At 36.1% G+C, this 17,753-nt stretch overlaps 1 protein-coding gene across 1 annotated transcript in view; it reads right to left on the bottom strand.

Annotated features, from left to right (window-relative positions):
* SUGCT (succinyl-CoA:glutarate-CoA transferase) overlaps positions 1–17,753 on the bottom strand; it is a 315,160-nt gene that overhangs the window by 249,325 nt on the left and 48,082 nt on the right. Inside the window, exon 9 of the mRNA XM_036379282.1 lies at positions 2,099–2,194. Coding sequence (XP_036235175.1) covers positions 2,099–2,194 — 96 coding nt within the window. The remainder of the gene's footprint in view (positions 1–2,098; positions 2,195–17,753) is intronic.

Genomic DNA, 17,753 nt, shown 5'->3' on the forward strand with positions numbered 1-17,753 from the left:
ATTACAAATTGCAATATTACACACGAGCTGTATGAGAAACTGTAAAGCCAGTACAATAGCAACAGTTAGGGTTAAGTCAAGTTTATGAAGAACTTTGAAATCTAAGTATAGTTTGGGTTAGTAAAGGGAAAAAAAAAATCCTCTAAAACCCAAAATATTCTTATGGTTACAATCAGAATTGCAACAATAGTAGCTGATGCAATGTTAAGCCATAAGCACATACACACACAACTCCATCCATAAAAAATCCACCCTAATTATTGGTTTATGAACAAGAAAATTAGATTAAATTTTTTTATAATATTGAGGTAATATTTCTAGTACCTACTACAGAAACAGCACACAGAAACACAGGAACCATAATTTTATTCAGATATTTTTCAAAAAAAATTTTACTTTCAAAATGACTAATAAAGATTAAATAAAAAAACAGCTAAAACAATCTCCTAGACCTAAAGAGCTGTCTATGAAAAAAGAAACAAAGGATACTCAATGTATGCTTTTCATTTTGACTGTGGAAAAACAAAGGCCAAAAGGACATAAAAGAACACAAGTTTCAGTTATTCAGCCAAATGCCACACGATGAAGATAAAATGCTTTGTTTAGTCAGGTTTTTGGGTTTGCTTATACAAACTTCAGATACTTCAGATCTGTTTTATACTTTCAACATACTAAAGTTCAAAAGGCTTGCACCAAAAGGTCGCATCACAGAAACACAGCAGAGTGTAAATACCTGGTTACACTGGGTCATGAGAGCTGGTTCTGGAAAACTCACCCATACTGCTACACCAGTAGCACTGGAGACAAGAATACTGCAGGACTAAACTAATTCTTGCAGAAAGAGCCATAATACCTCCCCATTGTTCTGAGACAATTTGCCATCTGTTGTAGCTAATGCATAACAAGATAGTTGATTGTGCAGTAGTACAAGTATTCAAAAAAGTCTCCTAGATGAAGTAGACTTAGTCCTCACAAAACCAGCTCATTTTGGTTTTAGACCTGAGGAGGTCTGGCTTTTACTAGCTAGTGAAAGAGTTCTGCATAATAGTAGAAAATTTTTGCTTCAGATTTTATGGCCACAAGGAGCTAATCTTTCAGTTATGATCATCATGATCTTCACCACTGGGAAGACTATGCACTAAATTTCCTTCTCCTCCTGTAAAAAGAAAGGAGAGGGTAAAGATACTCAGCATTGTTTAGCTGCAGTTCTCCCAAGTAAATGCTGGAAACTGCCCCTCTCAAGACTTAAAGGACTCTGGACATAAATTAAGAAATACAGGCTTTGCCGGCTAGCTACAAACATGACCACTTGCTAAGAAATGCCAAAAATATGAAATAAAGCATAGATTTTTCTTAGTTAAATATATGCTCAAGTTTCCGTAAGACATGACCTCCATCTAAGAACACAAAATAAAGAGCTAGAAAAGAACAAAATTTTTTGTTTACTCGAAGAGTTTACTGTACTGGTCAAAAGTAAGATAAAACTTGCAGTGAGATTTTTTTTCCTGTGTTTGTTTATATGATGAAGGTCATGTTATTTTAAGGCATGTCAACCCTTCATTAGATGTAGCAGAGTATGAATTCCGCTGAGGAGATCTGAGTTCTGTTTAATTCCTTTTATCAACCTGTTGTCTCACTGAGGAAGTGATTTGTAGCAAAATCAATAGAAAATTACAAATATGTAGCACTGCCAGATTATCTTGTCATTTAGACTGCTCTTGTAGGCTCACAAGATAAAACCACCAACAATCAGAGGGAAAAAATTGAAAGATCTCAGTTTATAACTGGTATGGAATGGAAGTCAGGTAACCCTTAAAAAAAGGTTTCTCTGTTAGTTGAAAACCAATCAAGTCATCATGCTAGCTTTAAAGTCATCCAGTTCCAGCAAACACCTTTGATCTATTTCAGTGTTCTGTTACTAATCTACTGCTGATGAAGAAATACGCGAAATGCAGAAATGACAATGAACAACAGAACCTTGTCATACCTCTATACAGACACATTACAGACTACAGGTCATGGGAAAAGTCAATTCTCAATCTCATAATACATAAAATAATGAATTCCAAGGGAAAAAACCCTAATGCTTTCTGCTTACCTGATATGGAACAATACTCCCATGAGCAGTACCCCAGCGTTTTGCTTCAATTTTGCAATTAAGGTAATTCGCTGCTACATGAGTGAGACATGCAACCTGGAAATGGAAAAAAAGTATAGTATTCAGGAAAGCTGGAACTTCATTGACAATTTCTCTGAGATTTCTTTCTATGTGCTTTAGATACACAAGCTAACATATTTATGTCAGAAAAGCATCCTTTAGACATTATATATTTTGTATACTTTTTTACTATGAGAAAAACTCAGGCTATAGCTATATCACAGAACTGCTTGTTTAAGAACAACTCCATAAACTCAAAAATTAATATGTTCCCTATAACACCAGTAATGCTGGACACATGTAGCATTAAACTATCCTGAGATAAGAGAGTATTACCCTAAATATTTTGCAGAATATTCAGCTGCAGCAGTGTCTTGTCTGAAGTCTAGTGGGAAGCATGATGGATTTGTGGGATAGAACTCACCATTTCCTGAACCTCAATCCCATGCTTAAATCACAAAAACTTTTTCCTCAGTTACAAGATTATCTTTTTGTTTTCTCCATGCTTCTCATTTTACATGTCCAAGCTATGGAAAATATTTCTGAATTCTTCAGCTCCCCACATGTTCTGTAATATTAATTAAGTCATGGGTCTTGATAAATCATCTGTCATTAGAAGATAAGGAGAGATTTAGCAAATTATTAGTCAGACATAGCTGGAAAAGTATTAACTTTGAAGAAAATACAGCATACTAACTTAGGAACCAGAATGTGAGAGTATAAATATATATGTTGTAAGTATGATTATATCTTAGGAAAAACAAATGAAAATTTGTGATGCAGTAATGCATGAAAATCAGTGGTTCTGTTATAATCCATGGCAGATTTCTTATTCTTTATTCTTGGAGGGAATACAGTGTTTGATGATATCTGAAGCCAAATAACACAATAGAGCATTACAGCTACCATGGAAGGTTATCACTCATTCATCAGACACAATTCATTTTTTTATTCTGTTAACTAGCTGCACCAGTAAGTGCAAGTGCTTGCCTCAACAGCAGACCATGTGAACAATTTTTTCCAAAAATATTATTTTCTCCATATTTCTCCCATTAGATGAAAGAAATTTTGCTTTGATGATCAAACTGTTTATACTATTTTGTACCTACTAATCAGTCTAGTCTACAACAAAACACACAATTAATTCAGAGATCACCATTCATATTCCAATATGTGAATTATATCAGAATTCTCAGGAATCAAAAGCTATTTCATTTTCTTGTTCTTTCTCTATATATTCTGAAAAGAAAATGAGAATGTGTCACTGTCACATTTAAAGAAAATATTTAACTGTAAATCATGCATGGAGCAATTTAGTACAGCAGGAAAAAAACTAAGAAAATGCACAGCAAATAAGTGTCTAACTACTGACAAAAAAATTATATTTGTATATACTAACTAGAAATAAATTCTTTATTCCTGAGTACTTTTGGAAAACATTTTTTAGCTGGATTTCAGGTTCAGCTGTTTATAGCCCAGTATCACTTCATTTGGCTAAAATGTTGAACCATGTCTGTTCTTTGGTCCCCAGGAAAATCCCAGTAGTTAAGGAAATGGTACTGAAAGTATCTAGGAAGAATTTTTTTCCTAGTCTGCAACTTTTCTCAGCAATATGGAAAGAAACACCATGATTATAGAGAGAGTTAATGAGTTTATTAGTAACACGTAGCCTTGACCCATCATTCCTGCCATTTTTCACTTTGGGGTCATACTCCATAGTGATACTTTCTCTACCATAGCAAATAGCTCTGCAGTGAGGATGAAATATTATTCATTAGATATTCTTCTGTATTTGCATGCAACCCTACACAGCTAACACATTATACACAAATTTCATTGAGTGAAGTGAGATGCATCCATTACAACCAGCTTTTACTTCTAGAGACCAGGAATATGCATTTAACTTTCAACATTTTACATACAGGCAATGCTATATCAAACTTAACTCTGGGAAGGACGAAGTGAATTAAAACCTAGTGAAACAGAAATCCCAGAATATTGATATTGAATGCAATTGAGCCAAGATTTCATGATATTCATTTGTTTCTACATTCTATGCTATAGAATTAGGGATTGGAGTCTCATAAACAGAATTCTTCACAAAAAGACTTTTACCCCTAAAAATATACCTTCTTAACACAAAGAAGGTATATCTTGCAAATTGCTTCAGCTTCCTGGATGAGATGAATGTAATATTTTCAGTAATGGAAAAAACCACACATCTAGATTTCTCCAAAGCATTTGTTCACAGTACAGGAAAAGGAAAAAAGGGATTAAAACATAAGGCTCAGTAGATATCGACATTTGACCACTAAAGCATCTGCTTCATGCTTGTTTCAATAGCAAGAGACCAAAAATGCCAGGGAAGTCAGGGCTTAGTAAAGATGGCAATGTTGGAACTAACAGTTGCTCGGACTATATCAAGGTCTCAGCTCAACTTGGTACTTAGTATGAAGAATAATTCCATTTCAATCAATGTACTGGCCACTTGCTTGAATGCATTTGCCTATGTAGCCTATAAAACTGGTTTGCTTATTTTTGTTTTTTCAATAAATCATGAAAGAAAATTCTTTTGGCTTCCTCTGACTTCCTTCTCTGATCTGAGTACCTTATTCACAGCCAAATTAGCCAGACAAAATTAATTATTAGCAGTAGCCATAGTATCATCACCAAACAAATAAGCTTATATAGACCAAAATAAAGTAAATATATCAATGTTTTGTGTTTTATATGAAAACACACTGTTGAGTGAACTCTGTGGCCTTTTGCCACATTCATAATAACTTTCTGACAAGTTCAGCAAACTTGAAGACAATTCTGTTTCTACTGTCCCATGAAACTTTCCCCTACCATGCCTTTCCCTTTCCTCTCTTCCTGGCTCAGTTCATTATCTTTGGTCTTTCCAAAGATTTAGTCCCACTAAAAAGGGACTGTCCAAAAAAACCTTTCAGCATATACAATTTATGTAATTAATAAAGAACACGAAGAATTGATCTACCTATATCTTACAGCTGTTAAGCAAACTGCTGAACTACAAGCATACAAAAGATATCCCAGATGAACATTTTTATAGATGTTATATCCTTTAGAAAAAAATGTTTGTAAGAATGTAAGTCTATTTCTCCAAACTCCCCAGTAATTCAAGACTCAGGACCTCACTGATAGAGACACTTCTTGCAGTAGAAACATCTATAATGCAATCAATCTCTAAAACTGGAATTTGGGTACATCTGTGTGACATAGTCAGCTAAGTATTTTTAAAATCTATACTTAAAACTGCTTTCCTGAAACCTTATAGACCCACTTCTTTGCTCCTTTAATTAAGAAATAATCCTCAAAAGTAACCTTTGAACTTAAAACATTAAAGCAGATGTAATGCAATGATACAGACATCTCTGTATTCATTTGCTTGTAGAGACAGATCTATGCACTGTAAATATGCATTACCAAATATCTACAGATAAGCATTTCTTTATTTCACGTCAGTAAAGGGAACACATTTCAACATTCCTTTCTAATGTTACTGTTGATGGCCAAATCCCATATTTGTGTAACAGACTTACTTAAATCAGAACAAAAAGAGAGCTGCATTAAGGTCTGAAAAGTTATGCTCAGATTATGATGAAATCAGACAGATGGGAAACAAGATATTAAAAGCCACAAGGTCAGCAGACAAAGAAATGAGACAGAATTTCAAAAGATTTTTTTTCAAGATAGCACATCAAACATAATTTATTACAATGAGTTCGCTGAGTCAATCAATCATTTACATGCAATTTCAACAAGTGTATATGAATAACAAAAGAAGACAGGTAACTGGAAAGAGAAAATAACATTTTAATTATATTCTTTACTTTCTTCTCCCTCCAATTTTGTGTCTGCTGTCTTGCCACAAACCTTAACAATGCTTTGACTCTAAGCCAAGTTAATTTATTTCTGTCTCATTCTTTGTTTGCTTTCTCTTAAAGCAAGCATGTAGACTTACTGCACTGGCATAGGTAACTTATTTTATGCTATGCTACAGAAGTAGTAACACAATTATTAATTTATAGCTTTGTAGGAAAAAAATAATTCTAGAAAATTCCATGGCCTTCTGTTACACAGAGGCCAATAATCTTCCATTTATACCTTTTCCATACTTCTGGTGACATATTAAAAAAATCTTTACACGAGAAAAGTGTGAACATAAGACCACAATCCACATTTGGTGCGTACTATAAAAGATCTCTTAAAATCACTGATCCTATGCTAATATTTACCTAATGACTGATTTTACTGGTTAATGTTTTCCCTAATAAGTATTTTGAAACTAGTAACATTTAAGTTTGACTAATTTTGCTTTTGCAGTTATTCCCTCTTGTCCTTATGGAAGCTGTTTCCATGTATGTGTGCATCAAGTGACTCTCAGCTCCTGCTCCTTGAGTCATTTTTGCATTATCCAAAAACCCCAAAACCCCACATCAAAACCCAAAACCTCTATCTCTACCAGGCAACCCCCACTCTTCCAGCTAATTATGCAATTCCTAAGCATCGACCCAACTGTTTTCAGGACGTGGCATGACACCACAAGGCACAGTGGAGTTCTATCAGTTTTTGCACAGGAATTATGTTTCAAACTCCTGCAAGTATTAACTGGTCAGCAGAAACCACAGCCTTGTTTAGAGGCAAGAGAGCTGCCACAATTCAAGGCAGCCCATCATGCAGGCGTCCAGCAGGAAACCACAGCATTCCCAGGTGCTACCAACAAACATCACCTTACATTCAGGCTTGTAAGGGCTCCCCATCTAGCCTGAAGTTGAGAGATCTGCAGAAGCTAAAAATGAGTTCAAGAGTGGCATACACGTCTAGGCGGGGCAGACATTCCCACCTGCAAGTACGCAGCAAAGCCACTGCCCACAAAGGAGCAAGATTCCACTGCTTCATCCATCGTGTCCCTGCATCAAAGCAGCAGGTCTGGCCTGCAAAAGTTAACTAAAAAAAGTAAAACCACTATCACGCAGGTCAAGGCTTAACACTATTAAAGACAATTTTTGAAAAATGTCTGTGGTCATGTTATGAACACTGTGCTCCAGCAAAAAGTGCTTTCTACTCAGTAACACCAATATCTCTCAATGAAAAACTCCAGGAAATTTTCATGAATTCACCATTCACACAAGAAAACTCCTGGCACTGAAGTATCCATAAATGGCATAAACCTGGTCACAACTATAATCTTGTTAAGATAAAATCAGATCTTTAATGACAAATAACTAGAATTTTAATACAGGTCTCCTATAGTGTCCTGTTCTTGTACCTTCCAACCAGACACTTAGGCAGGTATACAAATCCATGCCAGCAATCACATGCAGCATGGGGGATTGCTGATTCAAGTTAGCCACCTGACCAATAATAGCACACAGCAAATCACAGTCACACAAAAGATGTGCTAGAAGGTGTTAATTGAACCAGAAACAATAAAAACCCCCAAACCATGCAAAAACAAAATAAGAGATAATGTATTTGAATACCTTATCTAGAACACGAATTCTCAGAGGTTGTCAGATAAAAAGAGCAAACAGACTTTAAGGTACATACTTATATAAATACTTTTTTTGCCTGAAAATGATGTCTGATAACATATTTTGCTTTATCAAAAAATTTAGACTACATATATAGAGAAATTGAGACATCTTCAAAAACACAATGCATTTGCATTGCAGAGAACTGCTATGTTCAGAGAAATAAAACCAAAAAAGAACTGATTTACAAATTACTTTTAATGAGCTATTTAGAGCTCATAAAAGACCAGAATGGATGCTTCCCATAGCATGGAGATCAGCTCCTGATTAAGATTCAATTAGCATTAACAATAGCAAAGATTGATGCAACTAACAAATGTAGTACTTGTAATTTCAAAGTATGTTTCAAGAGTAAGTACATGTTAAATGGACTCCTATCTCTCCAATTAAACAGGCATTCAAGCAAACAAACAAAAAAATAAACTTCTACACACTCAGATGAATTTTAGGTGGAGGATCAAAAATAAAAATCCTGACCGTAGAAGCTATTAGACAGCACTGGCACTAAAGAGAAAAATGAAACAAAAAATATTTCTTTTAAATGAGCTCCAGTTGAAGAAAAACACATTCTAAAAGGAATAATAAATGTCATTTTCTTGATTATTATAAAATAGTAGTATTTTTTTTTTCCTGAAAGCATAAAGAAAGATACTACTTCAGCTTCATAATTACAAAGGAACATCATTAAGGAACCTGTTACATTAAAAAAAAAAAAATTAAGGAGAGCATTAAGGCTAAAAATACTAAAAACTCCAAAGTTAGTCTGTAACTCGGTGCAAAATCCAAAAACTGAAGGCACTGGGTTTCTCATAAAGGAAAAAAAGGAAAAAAACCAAAAAGCCTATCAGTGGATTTTCCCATAACATGATCCTGGAAACAGATGAATCATTTTTAAAGTTACTTTGAAAACAAATCCCTTTTCTTTTCCATGGCATGGAAAAATCAGCCAAAACAGTTAAAACTTTGGCAGTGTTCTAACAAATGAAATCAGATGTTGATAACAGACATATCAGACAACTTTAGCCATAAATTTCTACAATTATTTTCTTAATAATTTATTCTCTCTGAAGAAAGACTACATATGCATTGAAATACTAAATGCATTGTGTTCTGTATTTCACACAGCTTTACCAAGTCCAGTAAAAATTGAACTGACAAAAAAGTTTATTCTGCTACATTGTATACAGGTTTCTCTAACACTGTAACACATTTTGTGTCTTGATTTTCTAAAGTTAAATGATAGGTAGGATGGGGTTGAGTATTCACGGGTAAGAATCAAGAAGGCTAACAGCGCAGATATCCTGGTGGCAGTCTTATAGACAACTCAAGCAGGATAAAGGGAAGATGGAATACTCTATGAGCAGCTGGCAGAAGTCTCACAATTTCTATCCCTTGCTCTCATGAAGGACTTCAACACACTAGATGTCTTGAAAATACAGCACAACAAAGAGGCAATTGTCTAGGAGTCTGGAGTGTGTGGAAGATGACTTCCTGATGCAGTTGGTGAGAGCCAGCTAGGGAAAGAGTCCTCGGACCTGTTGTTTGTGAACAGAGAGGAAATTCTGGGTGGAAGGCTGTCTTGAGCACAGCAACCATGAAATGATAGAATTTTTAATTGTTGCAGAAGGAAGGAGAGGACAGTTACCTTGGAACTCCAGAGGGAAGACTTTGGCCTGTTTAGGAGATTGGTTGAGAGAGTCCCTTGGGAAGAAGTCCTGTAGGACAAAGGAATCTAGGAAGGCTGCATATTCTTCAGGAAGGAACACCTAAAGGTTCAGGCATAGAATCATCATGTTGCACATGCCCAACAGGGGATCAGGCCCAGCCAGTATAGGTTTATGAAAGGCAGGCCCTACTTGACCAACCTGATCCTCTATGGCAAGGTAACTCACTAAGTGGATGAGCTGTGGCTGTTTATCTGGACTTTATTAAAGCCTTTGACATTTTCTCACAGTCTTCTTCTGCTCATGGTTTGGATGGGTGCACTCTTCGCTGGATAAAAAAACTTGCTGGATGGCTGGGCCTAGAGAGTGGTGGTGAGTGGGGCTACATCCAGCTGGTCACTAGCTCTCTGCAGGGTATTTGGTCCAGTTCTGTCTAATATCTTTAATAACACACTGAGCAAGGGGACTCAATGCACCCTCAGTCAGTTTGCAGACAACACCAAGCTGGGTAGCAATGTTGATCTGCTGGAGGGTAGGAAGGCTCTGCAGAGGGACCTGGACAGGTTGGATCAATGGGCCAAAGTCACTGGTATGAGGTTCCACAAGAAGTGCTGGATCCTGCACAGCAGAAAAGGACCTGGGGGTGCTGGTTGACAGCAGCTGAACATGAGCCAATGTGTGTGCCCAGGTGGTCAAGAAGGACAATGGCATCCGGGCCTGTATCAGGAACAGTGAGGTCAACAGGACCAGGGCAGTGCTTTATAATCAGATCTGGTGCAGCCTCAAATCCTGTGTTCAGTTTTGAGCCCCTCATTACCAAAAAGATATTAAGGTGCTGAAGCATGTCCAGAGAAGGGCAGTGAGGCTGGTGAAGGATGTGGAGCACAAATCTTATAAGAAGCACTGTGGGAGTTTGAATTGCTCCAACTGGAGAAAAGGAGGCTCAGACATGACTCTTACTGTTCTCTACAACTTCTTGAAAGGAGGCTGTAGTGAAGTGGGGGAGCCAGTCTCTTCTCCCAGGCAACAAGTGATAGGACAAGAGGAAAAGGCCTCTAAACCCAGAAGGTTTAGATTAGATAATAAGAAAAAGATTTTCACAGAAAAAGTTGTCAGCCATTGGAACAAGATGCCCAGGGAAGTGGTGGAGTTGCTATATCTGGGGGTATTTAAAAGATGTGGCACTTAGGGACATGCTTTAGTATTGGACTTGGCAGTGCTGAATTACTTGATGATCTTAAAAGTTATTTTCCAACCTAAATGATTCTTTTCTAATTTAAAAATAATAGCTGTATTTGGTGACTGAGAATGAAAACAAGAAAGCATAAAAATATGATAAAGACAAACAGATTTTGCTCATATAAAATTTAATTACCTGTGAAGACAGGCATCAGAATAACTATAGCAATTTTTGTTCTTGTTTGCAGTTGTGTAATATCCAGAGGCTCCAAACTGGATTTTATACACGCTTTGTGAAGGATACTATTTTTTTATTTAATTAGTAATAGGGATTCTTATCCATGGAAAGCCGTCAACATCCAAAACATGCTGTATTAAGGCACTTTTCACTTTTGATTTTATGATAGGAACAGTGCCATTTACAATGAAAATATGCATATGTCTAACAATTTACATCACTCATCTTTTTGTTCTCCACATTTATCAGCATTAATTCTTGCATGAAAAAAAGAAACTTAGGTGTGTTTGTCTACTGACATGGTCATTTTTATCTTATCTGTAGTGAACAAATTAAAAAAAACACAATAGTAATTTCAATAGCTTGCACTGCAGCAGTGCAAGTAGGTAGATTTTTAGACTTCATTTGATACATAGGGAGGGTCGTAAAGAAACAAGGCATGCCTATTTGGTTGTGTGAGAAATGTGCAAATGTTGTCTGCCTATTATCACAGTAAAATCTCCCAATCACTACAGTATTACCTCGGCAGAACAACAATGGCTTTGGTTCTAACACTGAAAATCTCCATTCACTGTCCATTAAGTACTTAATGGTGCTAATGGTGCTAATGCACTACAGGGATGTCACAAGAAACAAATCCATGCAATTGAATGAAATGTTTGAAATAGGATGTTTTACAAGATTATAATTTCTGTGCCTCTGCAGTATTAAGCAGTGGTCATAAAGCTCTTCTGAGCATTTTAATGCTGTTCACATTGCAGATGTAGTTCATTTACTAAGCTGTTATACAGCATGCAAGTCAGAGAAATGTGGTGCAAAGTTCTGTTTGACTTGACTATTACCAATGAGTCTGGAGTCAAAATACAGCACTTCTACATAATGCTTTTTAAGTAGCGGCAACATTGAAGAAGGAATTTATTCTTTAATCAATCTTCAAAAATATTTAAGTCATATCACAAAAAACCAAAAATTATTTATCACAGAGGAAACTAGAATAAAAATAACTTCAAATCTATTTATTAGAGAAATCTAGTACTACCAAATTCATTCAAAGCAAGGCAAGGAATTTTTACAAATAACTGACTAGACAATCACATTTATGGTCACATTGATCCACCCCAGGGTAGCGAGGGAAGGAAAAGAACTTGTTAAACCACTCTGAATCTTCTAACATCAATCCTTGTTAACTGGAGAAGTTCCAGCTGACTGGAAATTAGCAAATGTAAAGGATGTAGCTGAAGGATGATTCAGGGAACTACAGCCCTGTCAGCCTGACCTCAGTTCCAATGAAGTTTATGGAAGAGATCATCCTGAGTGCCATTATATGGCACATGCAGGACAATCAGGGGATCAAGTCCAGCCAACATGCATTTATGAAAGGCAGGTCCTGCTTGACCAATCTGATCTGATTCTATGAACAAGTGACCCATTGAGTAGATGAGGGAAAGGCAGTGGATGTACTCTATCTAGACTGTAAAGCATTTGACAGTTTCCCACAGCATCCTCCTAGATGGGTGAATACCTCAATAAAAACCTGGCTGGATGGCCAGGCCTGGAGTGCTATGGTGAATGGAACTAAATCCACCTGGTGATGGGTCACTAGCAGTGTTCCCCAGGGCTCAGTTTTGGGGCTGGTCCCTGTTTAACATCTTTTTTGATGATCTGGACCTGAGGATTCAGGGCACCCTCAGTAAATTTGCAGAAAACTCTGGCTGGGTGAGGGTGTTGGTCTGCTCAAGAGTAGGAAGGCTCTGCAGGGAAACCTGGACAGGCTTGATTAGTGGGCTGAGGACAACATGGTGAGGACAAAAGGGAAGTGCTGGGTCCTGCAAGACCATGCAGCCCTACAAGCTTGGGGAGGAGTGGCTCAAGAGCTGTTCAGCAGGAAGGGGCCTGGGGTACTCAGTATGAGCCAGCAGTGTGCCCAGTGGCCAAGAAGATCAATGGATCCTGGCCTGTATGAAGAACAGTGAGGCCAGCAGGACCAGGGCAGAGATCACCCTCCCGTACTCAGCACTGGTGAGGCCACACCTCGAGTACTGTGTTCAGTTCTGGGCCTCTCACTTTAGAAAGGACATTGAGGTGCTGGAGTGTGGCCAAAGAAGGGCAACAAGGCTTGTGAAAGGTCTGGAAAACGTGTCTGAAAGGAGGTTGTACTGAAGTCTGGTCTCTTCTCACAGGGCCTGCAGTGAGAGGACTATAATCTATAATTTACAAATGAAATGGCCTTAAACTGAGATAGGGGTGATTCAGATACCAGGAAAAAAAATTTCAGTGTTAGGGTGGTCCGGCATTGGAATAGGTTGCCCAGGGTGAAGTCACCATCCCTGGAGACATCTAAGAGGTGGCTGATCTGAATCACGTGATTTAGTGGTTTAGGGGCTGTAGTGGTAGTTCTGGGTTGACAACTGGACTTCGTGGTCTTAAAGGTCTCTTTCAAGCTTTATGATTCTATGAGTTTTATGCAATTTAATGGATACCTGTTTTAGAAGTCCTAGAGTCTGAAGATATTTTTTATAGCTTTCACTATAACATAGTAAGTAATAAGTTGTGACTTTTGGCCTAACCACATGTCACTACTCTAAAGAGTTTGCAATCTAACTGATTAGCCAAAACCAATGCTGAACAGAGAAACAATACTCTGCTGAATACAAAGAGAAATTCTGGCAGTAGGAAGACCAAAGGAAGTCATTATTTCAAATGTGTTTCAGCATCATCCTTTACCTTTTTTTAAAAAATAAATTATAATCTACAGAGAAATTTTAATAAGAGTTTTCTAAAGTAATCAAACTAAGCAGTGTTGAAACCTTAGCTAGAGTTCTATCACCATACCCAAAAATGTCACACTTGTTAAGGTTTATTAGATTTCCACAGGTTCAGCAGCACAAAAAAATTGACTGTCTTGTTAACTTAAAATTTTCCATGACATAAAACTAAAACCTCTTCCATCAAGTTACAACCCTATTACTTGTTATTTACATTAAAAAATGGAGCACAATGTCTTGAAAGGCTCTATCCTAGTTTGATGAACTTATAGTATTGCTTCTGAAACTTCTATGAGTTTAGACAGGCAGGTGAGATTTTGGGGTACACTAAACGTGTTTATTCTGGTACTAGTTGCTTAAATCATTCCCCTTTCTTTTCATTTACCCAGGTTATCCTTCTCCTAATACTCAGCATGATTCTGAAATCTGATCTGCTGGTAATAAACATCTTGATTCCATTTCCAAGATTACACCCTTATTTAAAGGTCATCTAAATTAAAAACTCATTAAAAGAAATGTCTTCCTTTGTCTTCAAACCTTCAAACTCTCTCCCCTACCCACTCCAGTGTCCCTTTTTTTTTTTTTTTTTAGTAAAAAAGGGGTATATTTTTTCTATCTCCTTTCTAGTCTTTCTCTAATTAATGACAGAGACAGATCAACATAGGAAAATGAAGCTGAAACTCATTCAGGCTTGGTTTCTTTAGCACAAGAACAATGGTAGCAAAGACAAAAAGAGTTAGGTAGCATTTAAAGAAGAAATTCCCTAGCAATTTGAATATGTATTCTGTTTACAGAGTAAAGAAAGCCTCTAAATAAAACCAAGATCCAGTTGGAGGATGTTCTACCAATGACTGCATAACTAATCATTAGAAATCATAACACAAATTCCGCAGAGACCAATATTAAATTGAGTTATTGTCATGTGTATATGGTCTTCTGGTCTATTCAATCAAATTGTGGCTGCTTAAAACCCAGAGGGATAAATTCTGTTCTTAGTTATACAGCTATCCTCAATGGAAATTGTGAAGAATACAAGACAAGAAATGTTTAAAGTGCAGTATATGTTTAAGGAAAGTTCACATTAATTCCGATTTTGTTATTTTTTTATATGAGAGTTATACAGTGAAAAAAATGACATCTCCATACAGCACATGCTCAATTTTTTATTATGATGGAGATTAAGAATACGATGTTCTGCAAAGATGATGCTTTATAAGCTTGTAAAAAACTGACTTATTCAAACCATACCCAAAACCAAGACAACTGTGTAACAGTCCTCATAGCTGGCCTCCAAAATCACCAGAAGCAATAACCTCTAAAAAAGATGATTTTTCTTTTGGTATTTTGGTATTCATTCAACTCATGACTCTCAGCAAGCGGAGAAGCAACAAGATAGAGTCAAGACACCTGAGCAGTACTGAAGTTCCAAGACTGATATTTCCACATGACTTACTTCTCAGCCTTCTATGTCCTATAGGCAGCATGGAACTGTTACCAGTTTCACCTACACTCAATAATTGCTAAAAGAGATGCCATGAAAGCCCTGAATAGATAGCACTGAAAGCACCTTAAATAGATAAGGCTTAAACAGAATCATCACGGGAAAATGTGAGGCAAAAACAAAAACAAAACTAATAGTTTCTAACTCTCATAATTCCCTCAGTAAACTAGCTGCTCTAATAAGGAACAAAAATGAAATAAAGAAAATAATTTATACCAATTTTCTAGGTCTTTCTAGAGTCACTTCAACATTTTAAGAAGATATTTGCTATGGCAAATACAAACTAAAACATAGTAATTAGAAGCAGAGAAGTGTCTGATGAACAATCATATTATACAAACAGTGTTAACCATATTTTTCTCTCAGTGGAATCTGGGAAAAAATACATTCAAAATTGCAGAAATGTTATATGTAATATATTTCTTGCAGATTTTTAATCCAAATGAAACCAACTTATTACAGTATTTGTTGGAGCCTGGTCATAATTAAATACAGGAAGGATATTAAAACGACCAAGAGATTTTTTTAAGCCACAACAGAAGAAAAGGCACTATTGCATAATTGGAACCAAATCCAAACCCCACTTCCTACTTATTTACCAGTATCATCTAAAGGACACTATTTAGATGCTGAAAGATCTGGAGCTTACAACTGTGAATCATCTAAAAGTCAAAAATTTCAAAGGAATTGTATGACACAGGTTAAAAGTTTATAGATGAGAGATTTAAAAGGTTTCTGCTCACTACAAAACCACATTCTAAGAGTTTCCATATCTCTCATTCAAAAAAAAAATGCTAGAATCCTATTTTGTTGTGGGGAAAGAAATCTTCTTTGGTAGTAGTAAGTGTTTAAACCACAGAATTTGAAAAAAGATATGTATTTGAAGATATTCTAAAAATCATATTTTTTCAGAGTACAGAGTCTCACTTATAATTTGGTTCTACACAGATAATATGAAACTAACTTGCCAGTCAGTGGGATAGTTCTTTAAAAAGTTTCAGATCAGCTTTGTTGGCAGCTGAATTCAGTTCAATGCTCTTTGTTATTTGCATGTCTGTGCAGGAAATTAGCATCAAAAGGATTTTCCAGCCCTCCCCTCCACAAAAAAGAATATAAATTCTCTTGCATTTCTGCAAGGCATGCAGAAAAGTGATAGCACAGACACAGATTTAGATTTAGGACATTTAGATGCTAAGTTTTCTGTATAAAATAAACCAAACCATTTTCAGGATTTTCTAATTACCTGAGTGACTTAACCCCTGGGGTTTTTATTCCTTTGTGACACTGTCAAAGTCATCAACAGTGAACAATGAATATGTATTGGCCAGGTTCACAATTTTCAGTTCAGATGAAGGGATGAACAAAAGATCCAATCACACTGCTATATTAGCTCAGTGCATGAAATGATGGCAAAACCAAGAAGTTTCATACAAGACCCTGCTGTCAAAACACTATAAATAGGATGGTTCAGTATGCATAGTAGATTCCTTTTTTCTCATTAAAAATTACCACATTTCAGTGAAACTCTTGCTGGAGAAGCTATCAAGATGTCTCTGTTTGACCTCTAGATCCTACCATTAATCAACACCAACAGGAACCTAGTAAACTGAAAGTCTAAAATTTTAGGTTCCTTATTTTTTTGGCAGCATCCATGAGAAACTTCAGTAAGTCCTTCTTTTTAAACATTCATCACATGAGGAAAAGCTAGTTTTAGATACCTAGTTGGGAGGTAAAACCAAAACCTTTTTGGAAATATGTATCTTTAAAGACCCTGATTGCACCACAGTAATTGTCTAACTTCATTTAAAAGAACTCATTACCATCAGAAGTTTTGCAAGAGTATTTTATTTATTTACATTAATTTTCAGATTTGTACTACTCTTTCCTAGTAGAGACACTCCCCCTAAAGACTTATAAGTAACCAGCAGTCTCACAAAAAGAAAGAAAACATACCAAGAAACTAGATGTTCTGAGAGAGACTCAGCTGCCACTTACTTTTTTTTTTCATTCATTGTAACACATCTTTTTAATGGCATTAACCACATCTTGGTTGGTTTTTTTTTTCTTTAGAACCTCATCCATAAATACTTCTTCCAATTTAATAGATGTTCTCATCACAGTCTTGGGCCAACACCCTAAAATTAATTTTGACTGAAGCAACAAGGTCATCTAAAACAAAAAAGCTGTTTTCTGAATAACATCTTTTATCCATATTCTGTTCCAATATACTAAATTATTTGAATTTCATTTACCCAACACTGAAGTAAATGAAAACATTTCTTTTTCAATGAGAGTGTGCATTTATGGAATTATTTCTTTCTTTCTAAAGAAACAAAGAATTATTTCTAAATTATTTCTAATAACTTTTAAATAACTATAATTTGATAATGAACAGAGAAGGGGTTACTGTTTAAAAAAAACCTAAAAAAATTAATAAGCTCTTCCTTGACTATTTAGCACTTCTTCAACTAATCATGTAGAAGACAAACACCATGTGACATGCTTTGTTCACCAACATCTATCCAGATCTTCAATCTCCTCCTTGTGCGTGCTAAAGGAGTGGCCTAAAGGATGATGATGTGGAAGTTCAGGTGGAAATTTTGCAATATAAGAACATTTCTGTGCATGGACAAATCTACACTAATCAAGGAAAAATATTAAAAAGACAAATAAGGTAACAAAATAAGTGA

Source organism: Molothrus ater, chromosome 1, assembly GCF_012460135.2.
Source record: "Molothrus ater isolate BHLD 08-10-18 breed brown headed cowbird chromosome 1, BPBGC_Mater_1.1, whole genome shotgun sequence".
NCBI lineage: Eukaryota > Metazoa > Chordata > Aves > Passeriformes > Icteridae > Molothrus > Molothrus ater.